This window comes from Penicillium coprophilum (genome assembly GCF_028826855.1).
Source record: "Penicillium coprophilum strain IBT 35676 chromosome Unknown utg000002l_segment0_segment1, whole genome shotgun sequence".
Taxonomy (NCBI): Eukaryota; Fungi; Ascomycota; class Eurotiomycetes; order Eurotiales; family Aspergillaceae; genus Penicillium; species Penicillium coprophilum.
Window position 1 is genome coordinate 2,957,167 of NW_026622722.1, and position 14,478 is coordinate 2,971,644.

The 14,478-nt window shown below is 48.7% G+C and overlaps 5 protein-coding genes across 5 annotated transcripts; 1 reads left to right on the forward strand and 4 right to left on the reverse strand.

Annotated features, from left to right (window-relative positions):
* Positions 1-66: 66 nt before the first annotated feature.
* N7500_003182 (uncharacterized protein) lies at positions 67-608 on the forward strand (the record flags this gene model as incomplete). The annotated part of the gene is made up of 2 exons (XM_056674328.1): positions 67-186; positions 246-608. 2 exons carry the CDS (start codon positions 67-69, stop codon positions 606-608), a joined length of 483 nt encoding a protein of 160 aa, XP_056534853.1.
* A 1,845-nt stretch (positions 609-2,453) lies between these two features.
* On the reverse strand, positions 2,454-6,351 carry N7500_003183 (mismatch repair ATPase MSH6; the record flags this gene model as incomplete). Its single annotated transcript, XM_056674329.1, has 5 exons — positions 2,454-3,152; positions 3,206-5,616; positions 5,672-5,852; positions 5,908-5,955; positions 6,022-6,351. 5 exons carry the CDS (start codon positions 6,349-6,351, stop codon positions 2,454-2,456), a joined length of 3,669 nt encoding a protein of 1,222 aa, XP_056534854.1.
* Positions 6,352-6,655: 304 nt separating this feature from the next.
* On the reverse strand, positions 6,656-8,701 carry N7500_003184 (tyrosine--tRNA ligase MSY1; the record flags this gene model as incomplete). The annotated part of the gene is made up of 4 exons (XM_056674330.1): positions 6,656-7,742; positions 7,801-8,087; positions 8,142-8,295; positions 8,385-8,701. The coding sequence occupies 4 exons, from the start codon at positions 8,699-8,701 to the stop codon at positions 6,656-6,658; spliced, it is 1,845 nt and encodes a 614-aa protein (XP_056534855.1).
* Positions 8,702-8,998: 297 nt separating this feature from the next.
* On the reverse strand, positions 8,999-11,936 carry N7500_003185 (putative raffinose synthase protein Sip1; the record flags this gene model as incomplete). Its single annotated transcript, XM_056674331.1, has 3 exons — positions 8,999-11,644; positions 11,746-11,772; positions 11,823-11,936. 3 exons carry the CDS (start codon positions 11,934-11,936, stop codon positions 8,999-9,001), a joined length of 2,787 nt encoding a protein of 928 aa, XP_056534856.1.
* A 625-nt stretch (positions 11,937-12,561) lies between these two features.
* N7500_003186 (zinc-dependent alcohol dehydrogenase family protein) lies at positions 12,562-13,813 on the reverse strand (the record flags this gene model as incomplete). The annotated part of the gene is made up of 4 exons (XM_056674332.1): positions 12,562-12,606; positions 12,659-13,105; positions 13,170-13,559; positions 13,652-13,813. The coding sequence occupies 4 exons, from the start codon at positions 13,811-13,813 to the stop codon at positions 12,562-12,564; spliced, it is 1,044 nt and encodes a 347-aa protein (XP_056534857.1).
* Between the last annotated feature and the right edge of the window lie 665 nt (positions 13,814-14,478).

The window sequence follows — 14,478 nt, forward strand, 5'->3', positions numbered from 1 at the left end:
ATTTCACCACAGCAACAAACGATTCCACAACAGTCAGAGAACCCATCAACAAAACTACTGCTACATATGTTCTCAACTGACGCAATGTCGTCCCCGTCTCCCAAGAAGAAGCCCGACCACTTAGGCGATTTCACAGCCGGCGAAATGAAGCTCATCATGGCCAGTGTCCTGTGCACCCCAGGAAAGGTATGCTACTTCTCCTAGACTTCAAGCCATGATTCAAACTGACAGTCCCTATAACTTAGCTTGACACCAACAAACTCGGAAAGCTGACCAACATGAAGAGAAATTCGGCAGCAAGCCGATTTCCATCTGTGAAACGAAAGCTCGAAAAGATGTTCGAGGCTCAACTGAACACTCTGGACGAGCAGAATAATACCCCTGTGGATGACAATTCTCTCCCCAAAAGCCGCGCAAAAAAGCGTCGTGACAAAGTTACAGAACCACAGCCCGAGGCTGAAGTTGAGAACAAGACCAACGCTGGATCTGGAGAAAGCTTTGATTTTCCCGTGAAAATGGAGATCAAAGCTAAACCTGAAGATGATATCGAAGATCTGTGGAAGTTCAATGCCGATCTTATGGACATCAAGCCTGAACCTGTGGACTAGGTGGTGAATGGTATCATCATGTCTTCGGCACGGAATGAGGAATAGGAATGGGGCTTTGAGGCAGCTTTCCCCAAGGATATTGACAGGGAACTTCTCGCAGAGTCTTTTATGGGATCTGAGTTTCTGAGAAATTGATTTAACTGCAAGTACGTTACAGGGTGTGTATCAGGTGTATTTAGTTCGCCGTCTCACATGGGGATGGCCGCACCGTACCTTTGCCTAATGATAATCACATTGCACAACATGATATTGCTGGTGAATGTGTGTACACACGCGGTACATTTGTGAAGCTCTGGTATAAGATGTCTTTCTTTGCCTTTTGTTTTTCATCCTCCTTCAACACACCCTGTGATTCTGCCTTTGACGCCAGTTTATCTAGCCAAGAACTACATCCACTAGCACATCATGGCTTCTCAACTTGGGCAAAGAATCCCGGATAGCTTAGTCTTAGCGGGGCTGATGTCAATCATCTACTTCTGGCAAACTTTTGTCATGGCCCACAGGTTGCTACCCACAGACTCTGAATACTACCTTGTACTGAACATGTGTCAGGAAATTGATAAAGACCGTCTGGCGCTGCTTGTGAATGTGAAACCCCGTAATGCTTCACCTGCATTCCGAAACGCTATGGAAAAGGTCGTTATCTTTATGTTCTTCTGATGTGCAAATTTTCTCGACTTTCGCGAAACAGAGATGTGACACCGCTACAGAAGAAACATCTGACGACCAGACAAAGAACGGTCCAAGGGCCATCGCTGAGAGGCCAAGCCCCACGACCATGCTAGGCGTAAGGGAAAAGGCAAGAGCACGCCCCGACAGCGACGGTAAAGATAGCGAGAACAACGAGCTTGAGGACAATGGGTATTCCCTGGCAGACTTCAAATCCCAAGCAAGACCAGCGTCGGAACACGAAGCAGAAAACTGCAGAGCGCAACAGAAATACCTGATACCCTACAGACCATGGAGTCACAAAGGGAAAGAACAGTCTTTCCCATGCAGGCATAAAGCCCATGTCCTCCCGCACCGATTGTCCAACTGTCCAGCGCAAGCGTGGTGTGAAGCGTGACAGAAACCCAAACGGGTTCGAAAATGGATCTACCAAAGAAGGTACCTGCGAGTCATCTGGTATAGATATGGATACCTCCTCTTTCCGCCATAGTTATGATAGAGCCAAGCATAAGTGACTCGCGAAGCCCAGTGGACTACCTGATGCCTCAAACAACGATAGTGACATCGATGAAGACGTCAGACGCCGAGCTGCTCAACAATCGCCAAGGCTAATTGAGTCAAGAACGAATGAGAAGAGTAAGGAAGCCGAGGGGCCTGAAATTCGTCATGTTTGCCATCGATCGATTGCTGCTATCATATCTGCTAGAAGGGGAAGTTGGTATCTACATGGTCGGTACGGACTATTATCAACCGTTGAATTGTTCAATTGCGTGTTTGCCGCGATGTTCTATGTGGTGTGTGTTTTGTTCAATCGACAGGGTTATTTTCTGACGTCAACAGAAAAGGAACAGGAGGGAGAAAACGGAGGAATTGGAGGGAGAGACCTGGTTGATTGGATTTGATGTTGGGTTTAGGGCTGATTGGAATGAAAAACTTGTTTTGCTATGGAGATGCATATTTCTAGGAAAGGGAGGGAGGCTGGATTCGCAAAGAATGACGAGATAACCAAACGGATCCAAAAGCGCCATTTTAATCAACAGATAAAAGAACAGAATAAAAGCTGACACGATCTGCCAGTCGAAGTGAAAAATAGAAACATGGACAAGCATCATAAGCCCACATTATGAAGAAGGACAAAAGAAAGAACGAATCACCATCTAACAAGCATCTCGATCATTAAAGTGCCTCAATCGCCTTCATCAAAACATCCAAGCCGCGATCAGAGACATCGCCGGCATTCGAGTCTTCCTCTGTGACAGACTCACGCAGGGCCCAGGCGACGTCACTCCACCAGCCCAGGCCGATGAGGCCACCGCCCTTGCGGCGCTCCAGGCTCTCTTTGAGTCGGCTAGTGTGCTCCCACTGCTTGGCAGCATTTTCCGCACATTCAATGACCTTGCTTGGAATCCCACACATGGATGCACAGTGCATGCCGAAACTACCTTCTGCAACACCTTCCTCAAGCTTGTACAGGAATGTCACACGGCGCTCAACGTCATCGACATGGATGGCCATACGTTTGGGTGCGATTTCGGGATGATTTTCAAACTCGGCAGCAAGGGAGTGGTAGTGGGTGGCGAAGAAGCCTAGGGCACCGATATGGGTAGCAATGTGATGTAGTACGGCTTGGGCCACTGCAACACCGTCATAGGAGCTAGTTCCGCGGCCGAGCTCGTCAAGGATGACGAGTGAACGAGGAGTAGCCTCGGAGAGAATCTTCTTTGTTTCAGAAAGCTCGACAAAGAATGTCGACTGGGCAGCGAAGATGTTATCGTTTGCACCGAGTCGAGACATGATCCGGTCAACCGGGGTTAGTCGAGCTGACTGGCAAGGAATGTAGCAACCAATCTGGGCCATAATAACAGCAACGCAGGTCTATACTTGTTAGCAACAGCATTAAAACAAAGGGGAAAACGAGTTGAACATACCATTCGGAGAACAGTAGACTTTCCGGCAGCGTTGGCACCGGTCAACAAGTCAATGCTAGCATGATTGCCACCAAGCTGGATATCGTTGGGAATAAAGTCCTCAACAGAGGAAAGAAGACAAGGGTGACGAAGCTCTTCAAACTCGAGGACACTTCGTTCATCGTCCACAAACACTGGTCGGCAACTGGGATGACCAATGGCCCCGGAAGCTTTGGCCAAACTGATGAGGCAGTCAAGCTGGGATACAATCCTAACAGCAGCCAGCCATGTGCTGTAATGCTCATCGAAGCGGGCATGGAACCGCCCGGCAACCTCTTTAACGATTTGACTGTGGGTTTCTTGAGCCTCTTGCAACTTGCGAATGAGGCTTCGGAGCTCGGGGAAGTAGTATCGCTTGACCTGCTTGGTTGCTGACATCTGATTCCAATCCTTAGGAATGTTTTTCACTTTGATTGGAACTTCAAGTTGGTAGATTTCCTTGCCGTTATCCCGGTAGCAGATAGCGGACGACCCCAAATCCCGGCGAGCTTTCTTCAGCACGGCGTCGAGGTCCCGGTGGAGTTGCTCAATGATCTCCTGGGAGTTATCGAAGTCTTCTTCGACGCCCGACTCTGGAACAAGGATTCCATTATCCTTTGCCTTTGGACGATCGAATGCGGTCTTCCAGTATTCCAGCAAAGATGTAAGATCGGGCATCGCGCTTGTCAATTGACCAATAATGCTTTCGCCTGAGCCAGTCTCACTTTCCTTGAGGAGACCCATGATATAGTCGATCTGTTCGAATCCTTCTAGGACACGTACAAAGTCTTGAGCCTTGCAATTACCAGCGTGGATACGAGAGATCAGTCGTTCGAGATCTGGCATCTTTGTCAACTGGGAAGAAAACTGGTCCCGAGCACTGGGATCGGCATTGAGTGAATCCACAGCATCCAATCTGGCATTGATTTTCTTTGAATCAATCAATGGGTGGCACACCCACTGCTTGAACATGCGCTTGCCGAAGGGCGTAATGCATCGGTTGAGTAACTGGAACAGAGTGCCCTCAGATCCGCCATCGAAGGAATTGGCGAAGATCTCCATGTTGATCAGAGTTTGGCCATCCAGTACAAGACTTGTAGCCTTCTTGATGGGATCGTACCAGGTGAAGTTGCCAATAGTAATCAAGTCCCGTTCGATCTTCAACATTCGCAAATATTGAACCAAAGCACCGAATGCACACATCAGCAATTCCTTCTCACGGGCTTGACGCAAGGTCTCGGGCCAGGCTGTGAGGTTATCGTCGTCAACGGAAACGAAATACTCGCTTGCCTCAAGCTCCCGAATCGTGATATCAGATTCCCAGAACTCCTTTCCAGGTTTCATGAAATTCCAGATAGTGGTTGGCCCAGTGTTATTTTTCAAAATGCGCATTGCCTTTTGTGAAACACAAAACTTCTCCAGTAGTAACTCCCGAGGACGGGTCTGCGCGACAAAAGTCTCGAATTTGGTCATGTCAACGTCGTCCACAAACTCAGACAAGAAGAATTGGCCCGTAGCAGTATCGACAAATGCGATACCAAACGCGGGATGTTCGTCCACAATTGCCTCCTTGATTGCAACACAGTATGTGGACATATCATCTGTAAGCATGGAACCCTCGACCAGTGTACCCGCCGTAAGGACACATGCAAGCTCTCGCTTGATGATCTTGTCTTCTTTAGTGGGCTTCTTGCCCTCTCTCTCACGCATTTCTTTACCAAGCGCGGATTCAGACTGGTCCACACGGGCAATCTTGAAACCCTTGGCCACGAATTGGTTCGCCCAGTGATCTAAGCTCATCTCGGGAACACCAACCATGCGCATGTTCACCCTATCCGTGAGCTTGAGATCAAAAAGTTGGTGACCAATGGTGGCATCGTTTTCATAGAGCTCATAGAATTTGCCCTTCTTGAAGAAAACGACAGTGTCCCAGAATTTCTGCTTGATCTCCCAGTATTGCTTCTCGAAAGGTGAGAACCCTGACCATGCGAGCGGAGGAATGTAAACAGTTCGGGGATCGTAGTCAGGGTGGCCATGAGGATTGCCATCAATATCTTTGAGATTAGCAAGCCATGGATAGCGCTGCTCGGGCTCCCTGGTGTGGGCCTTGACCTTTTTCGTATTGGATGCGGTTTTGGTAGACGCCACAGCAACTCTTTCTTTCCGAGGCTCTGTATTCTCTGGATCAAACGCCCATTTCTTCGCGGTTCCAGCTGAACCTTCTCCCTCTGGGATATCAAGATCGAGGTCGTCGACGGGCGGGGGAGGAGCAGGGACAGATGAAGATTTGGAGGTAGGCTTGCGTGTCGATTGTGTAGATGGTCTTTTCCGCTTGGTGGAGGATGTGGCTATTTCCTCATCGGAGTCATCTGCAACAATGAAATCGTCCATATCTATATCTTGGTTAATCACATGCTAGCAAAGCTAACCAGCAACAGAATACCATACCATCGTCCGAATATTCCCCATTGTCTTCTGCATCTTTGAACTCGTCCTCGCTTTCCGGTTCAGTTCGTCTTCTCTTGGCCGCACGGCCGGAGGCACGGTCCTTGCGATTAGGACGGAAAATAACCTCGTCGTCATCCTCACCCTCAGAGTCAGACTCCTTGTAGCTCACCTTCTTTTTTCCCTGGTCAGATATGTTAGTAGGGTAGACCAATTAAGCAACTAGACGGCATACGTACCCGACGCGAAGGCGACATGGTGGAGTCCTGCTGTGCCTCCTTGGTGGTCTAAGAAGTGAAGAGTTTAGTCAGAGGGAAGGAATATAACAAACAACAGACTTTAGATCAATGTACCTTTAAAGCATTACCACTTTCCTCTTCCTCTTCTGGTATAAGAAGATCGCTGCTTGGTACAGGACTCAAATCCTGGGCAAAGCTTGAGAAGCTTCGCTTTTGTTCCTTCGGTGTGGGCTTGACAGCGCTCTCAGTACGCTTTTCGGAGGCTCTCTGTGCAGGTGATGATGCCGGTTCTCGCGTCCGATTGTTCGAAGGGGTCGCTGGAGAGGACTTTTGGAAGAACCCAAGAATTGACTTCTGACTTCGCATGTTCTGGGTGCTGGGGGTCGTGCGCTTGAGCGCAGGCGATGACGCTGCAGACGGAGATGAGGCCGATGGTTTGGCCATATTTTTTTATAAATTAAAAGCAATTGGGGGTAAAAGACAGTACGCTCTCAACTCAACATGGTAGGGGAGTTGTGAGGGAACTGGGGACGGGGAGGAGGAGATAAGGCGCGGATCGCGTCGACGCGTAAAGCACTTTTCTCCGAGAGTCGACCTGTCTATTGATCGACACCTTTCGGACATCCGCGATATTGCCTTTTCCCACCATTATCAAATGTATATGGTTTCAAATGCTGATGACTTTCTAATATTTATACTATTGTACAGATTGGATATTGTAGAATTACAGATCTAGCGGAGATTTACATTATTCCGACTTGGTTGGTTCAGCCGGCTCAGTCGGCTCAACGGCCTCAGTCTCCCAACCAGGAGCTGTGAGCCCTTGGGCGCGGAATTCTTCGTCAGTCACAATGTGAACGGCCTTGAGCTTCCACTTGCCCAACTTGAGCATCAGAAGATTGCCATTCAAGACAAATTCTTTAGTTTTGTCGGCCTCCCAAGGCCGGATGGGTGTGAAAGACAATTGGTCCGACATGGGACCACTATCACCAGGACGACTTCCGACTTTAGCGCCATTGTTGATTATGACTCGGTGTCCCTCGCTCTTGGATGAAACAAGGCCAGCTGACCACAGAATTTTGTTGAACGGCTGGTTGAAGACAAGGGATTCGGGAAGGGTGACCTTGATATCGCCCATGTTGGCCCAGTTTGTTTGGGGAGCATATGGGTTCCCGGACTGGGGAGTCTGGAACCCGGCGGTGGGAGATTGGGGATGACCAGCGGAAAGACCGGATGACTTGGGAAGAGGAGTGGGCTCTCCAGTTGAGGATCGGGGACGGAAAAGCTGGCGGTGTTGGAGAGCCACGGCATCAGCTTCGACCTTGCCATGAACAAGTTCGACAAATTCAAGGGCAAGCTTGTGCTGCGCAACGCGCTTGGAAGGGTCCTTATTCTGCTCCTCCATGATAGTAGCGATTTCGGGTAGGGGGATGAAAGTAAAAAGCTTGAGGTAGCGTTCGACAACGTCGTCAGGTGTGCGCACAAAGAACTGGTAAAGTTCGAATGTAGAAGTCAGGTCCTTATCGAGCCAGACAGCGTTTCCGGCAGACTTGCCAAACTTCTCGCCGGACGGAGCTACCAGTAGCGGCGTGGTGAAACCTATCGGCCGATCGATTTCTGATTCTAATGGGTTGCGAAGTTGTTCGTCGGCGGTGTTTCGGCTGATCGACTTGACAGCCTCCATGCCAAACAGGATATTTCCATATTGGTCGGCACCTCCAATTTGGATTTGAGTGCCCTTTTGGAACAGCGTCCACCAATCCCAGGCCTGGAGAATAGGGTAGGAAAACTCAGCAAATGACATGCCATCGCCTTGGCTTAATCGTGTCTTGACACTAGTAGAAAACATCAGTGAACCGCGACAGAAGCACCGTCAGGCCTGCCAAAACTCACGTATCTCTGCCGAGCATGGGACCAAGTCGCATGAAAGCGCCAAGGTCTCTCAACACTTCGAGGAAAGGCATCGAGTTCCACCAAGTGTTGTTGTTCGTCAACGCCCGCTTCCACATAGGGTGTCTCTCATAGCCGTGTCTTCTGCCGTACTGCTCAATGCTAGAGCCCAACTTCTTCAATTGCATGTGCATGCTAGCCATGTTTGCTTTTCGGATAGAGGAATGGACCGCGTCTCGGCCCTTGAGGCGTCCGCTGGGGTCGCCAACTCTAGAGGTAGCACCGCCGAGCTATAGGGCATTAGTAAAGGTATTCAATTGAGCCCGAAGTTGCAGGCAACCTACAAGGAATGTCACAGGCAAGCCCCAGACATATCCCCAAGCCAAAACCATGAAAGGAAGCATATGTCCAACGTGCATGGAGGGGGCAGTCGGGTCAATTCCAACATATATTCCAGCCCGCTTCTCTGTCAAGACCTTATGCAGCAGCTCCCGTTCACTTCAATCCAAGGAAAACAATTAGCGATCCATGTAAAGAATTTTCTGCAGCCAATACCATGAGGCTTAGCATATTGCGATGTAACATACCCGACAACATCATGAATCAATCCTCGCTCCTCAAGGTGTTGCGCGAAGTTCTTCCTGTTCCCGGCCTTGATTTCCTTTGCAAACTCAGCCCACTCCTTCTCACCTTCTTTCATGCGCTGGATATGTTTTTGCGTAATCCATCTCTGCTGTTGAAAGCATGTGCTAGACTGCAAAGCGGACAATGCTGGCCGATTGCCGTCACCGCGTAGCGGAATCGCTGTTGTTGCGGCAAAGCTGCGCGCTCCGCATGGAATCCGGTGAGGGGCGAGAAGGGTGCGGTATGGCGCTAGGCCGAGCGATGTCGACTTTGGCCGCATTGGACCGGTTTATGAATGCGAATATTAATGAAACGGCACGCAATGAACTCAAGTCTGGACGCGATCAATAGATCCCGATGTCCGAGATTCTTTCGATAAGTCCGGAACATCAATGATGCGGCCCTTATCACCGACATGCTGATTGATTTCCCAATCTGGACCAAATTTAGGGCTTAGGGCCACAGAAGTATACATCAGGTTCCATTGTAAAGAAAGGATGCTGTGTTGGAATAGTACTATCTCTACCAGAAACATACGATACTAAAGCCTAAAGACAACTGGGTCTGAGGTATCAACTCAGCCTACAAAAACCTGTACAAAGGCCTCGTTACTCCATCCACTGTCCAACTTCATGGATCTCCATGCTGTCAATACATCAATTGCCAGCACATTAGCATTCTCCCCACCCTGTTTCCACACTGTACTCTGTGGAACTGGCCGTCCTAGAATCATGACCATGAAGTTCTCTGCGATGCTCTTGTTTGGGAGATCTGAGAAATAGATCCCCAGAGTGCCCAGTGCTTTTAAGCTGATATTGAGTCGCAAACGGCCGTTCTCAAGAACAGATGTATCCGAAGTTACCATAGCTGCTGCGCCAGTCATCTTTCCTAAAAGTCCCAGCACCGCCACATGTGTCAGATTATCACCAGAGGGATTTCCACCACGACCTCCCGTTAGCGGGATCGACCGAATCGGGTATGCGGTGAGAATTTCCCAGCCTTTTGGCTCCAAAACAACTGACACCACAGATTTCTGGGTAGAGGCCCGCATGCGAGGTGAGATCCTACCACTGCTGTGTGCGCGCACGATATACTGGCCTTCGGAGTCCTCGTGAATTCCCGAGAAATCCATCAGTGAGACTATGATCGAGGCTTCGGCAGACTGCATATTGAAAAGGCCCATAATTCCACTTCCGGTCTTGGCCCAGCCGGTGTAGCTTCCAATACGCAGGACATTCCCTTCGTTGTAGTCGTGGTATATGTCTATCGTGCGTCCGATGACACTAGGACGCAAGATCACCGTGGTTTCTTTGACCGTAGGTGCAGTCATCTGACCGAGCAGGCTCAAGTCGTGTTTACCCGGCTCATCGGTGATATAAATCGGCCCTCCCGAAACACATCGTGCAGCTGCGTGGAATGATGCGTATGCGTGACTCGTCTGGAACATATCCCAGTCGGGCAATACGTTCAAGTAACGGGTGAATAGTGCGTTGTGGGCATTGCAGAATACATGCCACGGGTGAGATGCGGTAACATCTGGAAAGAAGTCGTCAGAGTTCCGCAGTAGAAGCGCCGGTTTGTTGGTTGGCATTTGCGAATGGAAGATTATCTGGGGGGTCATTGATCCGCAAGACATTGACCGAGTGCTGAAGTGCTTGAGTGATGCGATAGACCATGCATCTTGATAAGAAGTCATGAATCGCCGGCGGTCCTCGGCGTCCTCAAGAAGATCGAGGAAGAATTGTGCGTCCGTCTTGACTGAGTCTATACCGACAGATGTAAGGTAACTATAAAAGTCTTCATAGAATTGTTTAATATCCTCGGGGTCAATGGCGAGAATCGTTCCGTCTGGAAGATTCTCTTCAATGGGTCCATTCGCGGCGGGATCTTTGATCTTCACTCGCTTTGTTTTGAATCTTTGAGCTAGATCGCCATCTGGTGAGATACCTCCCCAGTAGCCCAGTAAAGCATGCCAGACCGCAACATGTTCAATATTGGGATGTGCTTGACGAATAGCTCCTACAGTATGCTTTAATCCTTTAGGAAATCCCTTTGAATGTGCCTCAAACTGTTTCCAGCCTTGCTTGAACTGAGATTCACTCTCATTGTCGTTTGTCTGCCAACCATCATCAATAATAAGGTTGGTGATGTTGATCCCATTAGACTTCAGTGAGTCCAGGGCATGCATGATTTTCTGTTCCGTGAGATCCTGCCCCAGTCCATTCCAGGTACAATATGTGAGACCGTCAAACCACTCGGACAGCCACTGTGCACTTGGATCCTTCTCGACAAGGACTATATCATCACCAAGGGGAGATGATGGGACTGAATCTTTCAGATCCAGATGACTCGGATCTGCAAAAGGTCTGACTACTTTCCGTGCCTCGTAAACTACCGCAGACATGGCAACTTCGAAGTTCTCCGCGGCGCTGACAAGCACATGGAACTTTGATGTTTCTGAATTGTCACTCTTTGCGGAGATGACAACTTCACCCTCTGCTCCTGACTGAAACACAGTCAAAACATCATTGACTCCCGAAACAGCCAGTAGAACAAGATTGATGCCATCTCTGCGCAGAAAAGAGCAAAGTATTGCATCTTCGGTAAGTCGAAAGTTGTCTTTGCCATGTCTAGGACCCAACCATGGGCTCCAAACACGAACCAATGAGAAATACTTCACCACTGACGACGGGGTCCCAAGTGCAACTTGTTTGATGATTGAAGATCCGTTTTGAACAGCATCTATATCGCCAGACAGAGCCCAGAGGACCGAACCAGGAGCTTCACTAGGCCGTGATTGAATCTGCAAGTCCTCGTGGAGGGTGTCGATGTATTTCTCAAGCTGTTCTTTGGGGAATTGCGCTGCAAGTTCCGTAGATAGAGCCTCGTCGAAAGCAGAGTGGCGTGCACTATATACAATTTCACCATCGCTCACGTGGTGAGTTTCATTGGCCCACTGCCATTCCGTATCTGGACCAGTTCTGAAGCGCACGGTGAACTGTGCATGACCGCCTGCGGCTGGCAGAGATACTACCTCTGAGAATACATAACGATGATAGTTGTACTCGCTGTCATCTCCGGTCAAAAGAGCGGCATGATCTGTCTTGCAACTCTGCAATGGTAGAGATCCCCATTTGGGTCCATTGATGTTGTGCCAGATCTGCGCTTCCCATGATTGTGCGGGGAATGAGCTACTGGACTCGATGGTGACCGTGAAACGTAGCTGTTGACGATTTCAGTATGCTTTTTCATTTCAACTTCAATAATTGTAGGGAAGTCTTGCTAGCGACATCAAATGTGGTCGACCATGTTTGGGGGACTCACGGTATCTTCTTTAGACTGTAATGCTTTCTGCACCGGTTGGTGACAAGTGATTTGCCCTAGCGGGGGTAGGATGTTACTCGTGCAAACATGGCCATCTGAGCTGGGCGCACAAATGGTGCCAGTGACTGCCGAGTACTTTGGCTGCCCTTGATTGGGAGTGTTGAGGAGATATCTCCCTTGTTGACCTGCATTGAAGAAAAAAGGTGGTTGACACAGGTATTCAGCAGAGGATCGTCAACAAAAATGGTTATCAAGTATACCAGAAGCAACGCTAGAGAAGGCTTCTTGAGTGTAACAGAGAGAAGGGAGCTTCCAGGTGGTTGGTTTTAAGTCATGCAGGGGAAGTGGCGGGGAAGCTCTCAGCCCTGTCTACCAACCAGAATGCCTTTACCCCCAACCTGGGAAGTGTCTATCAGCAAATTATTTTGGAATAATCAGTTTTAATATTGAGAGTCTTGAAAAATACACGTCAGAAAGATGTCCAACAGAGACACTGGGGTCAAGTATTGCAGATCTCCATTATCAACCTATCCATTTAAAGAGAAGTAATAGGTTAAACAGAGAAATAAAAAGAGAAAAAAAGAAGTCATAAGCGCGGTCTCGACGGATCGAACCGGAACAGTCAAGTAGTGGAAGATCTGAGGCACTTCCCTCGTAGTACACATTGTCATGTTACCACTAGGCCACCGGCTGTTGTTCCCATGAAGTTACACTTCCTTTTCTCTCGCAGTTTCCTTGCCAGCTCTGTACACAGATGGTGCTCACATATGATCGTATAGATGCTAGCAAGCACACGTTCCTAGCCGGTTCCCATTCTTAGTTGATTTTGATGGTCAACTTCCCAAAGTGTTTCTGGGCCCACTAAAGTCCAATATTTTAGCATGTGAACACTCATAGATGGGAAATGACCTACCATGTAATCATATGCTTCCCGTGTCTGGTCAAGGCTAAACACCTTGTCATCTACCACAGGGTGGATATCATTGGCCTCGATGGCTCGGATCATATCCTGCATGAGAGCCTTGCTACCCACATAAACACCACGCACGGTGCAGATGTGAGTCAATGCCTCCAGAACAGTGGGCTGTGTCTTGGGGTCCACGCCTGAAAGGAACCCAATAACACTGATGATACCCTCGTACTTGATACACTTGAGGCTCTCCTTGAGAGTTCCGCTACCACCCACTTCGATGACATAGTCCACACCAGCTTCGCCAGGAGTCAGCTTGCGAGCAGCATCACCCCAGTTGGGCTCGGTTTTATAGTTGATGATGTGATCAGCACCGAGCTTCTTGAGCTTCTCGGCCTTCTGGGCAGAAGATGTTGTGGCGATAACAGTCGCCCCAGCAGCTTTGGCGAACTATTAAAACAAATCGTCTTAGCCGTGTCCATTCCCAAAGAGTATAAATGAGCCCAGTACTCACCTGCAGGCCAAACATACTAACACCACCAGTTCCTTGCACAAGAACAATCTGGCCGGGTTTCAAAGGCTTCAGACCATACAATGCATTCCAGCTGGTGAGCGCTGCGCACGTTAGAGTGCTAGTTTCGCGGGCATTAAGGTTGCTTGGAGCCTTGACAAGACCCTGCTCGTTGAATACGCCATACTCGCGCAGAGTACCGTCGATCACACCACCTAGGCCAGTACCCGCTGCGTATGTATCAATCTCGGCGTATTGGTGGCCCTGGTTGAAGAGAGTCGCGACTTGATCACCCTTCTTGAATTGAGAAACCTTGGATCCCACTTCAATTACTTCGCCCGCGCCATCCGATCCTGGCACCACAGGAAGACTGAGAGGGAATGGGTAGAGACCCTGTTGGAGAGGTTAGAAGTTGGTTATGGCGGAGTAGTAGCCTTTCGCAGACAACTCAATCAAAAGATTATCGACTTCTCTCAAGGCCATACCTTTGGGATAGTGAGATCGCGATAGTTCAGTGACGCAGCTTGGAGCTTCACCAAGACTTCATTTTCGCCGACTTTCGGAACAGGAGCGTCCTTGTAAACAAGACCATCAAAGCCGTGCTCCTTGCCCTCAACGACCCATTGTTTCATAGTGGAAGGAGACATTTTTCCTAATATGTTTTACTATAGCTACAAGAGGTGAACGTAAATGGTATTGGGGGGAATTTATAATCTTGGAGTCCCTGACGTATATATGTCTCCTTTAGGCGAAAGATCCACCCAGTGTATGACGGAAGGATTAATTAGAAGGCCTCACAAATCCTATTACTCAGATAGGAAATTCGTCGCTTAATCTTCTTTGCCAGATGTAGCTTCATGCGTATCTAGTCTTGTCAGGGCGTATTGCCATCAGTAGCCGCACTAAGACTGACAGGGCATCCAGCTAATTGGATTTAGGGTGTAGTGGGGTTGAGGATGAAGAAAACGGAGAGATTAAAGAAAATAATCTGGTGATTAAGGATAGGAAAAGAACAAGACAAGATGGATACTCTCGGCTTCAGAAGTCGCATATATAAAAACAGGAAGAACAAACCGAAAACCAAAAACGTCTTGATTTTGAAGCGTAAGAAGCACCTTATGCATTCTTCACACCATACTTACTCTATATACTATATCCTAGTACGTGGAGAATGATGAGAATATTTTTGGGAAACAGGATCTATCTGCATAATAATTCGAAGTTGAACAAGTCAATGCGCGTATATTTCCCGTTAACAGGCAACGGTCAAAGTCCGGGGTCGCCGGCCCACATTCTTCAGCTATCCCCAAAT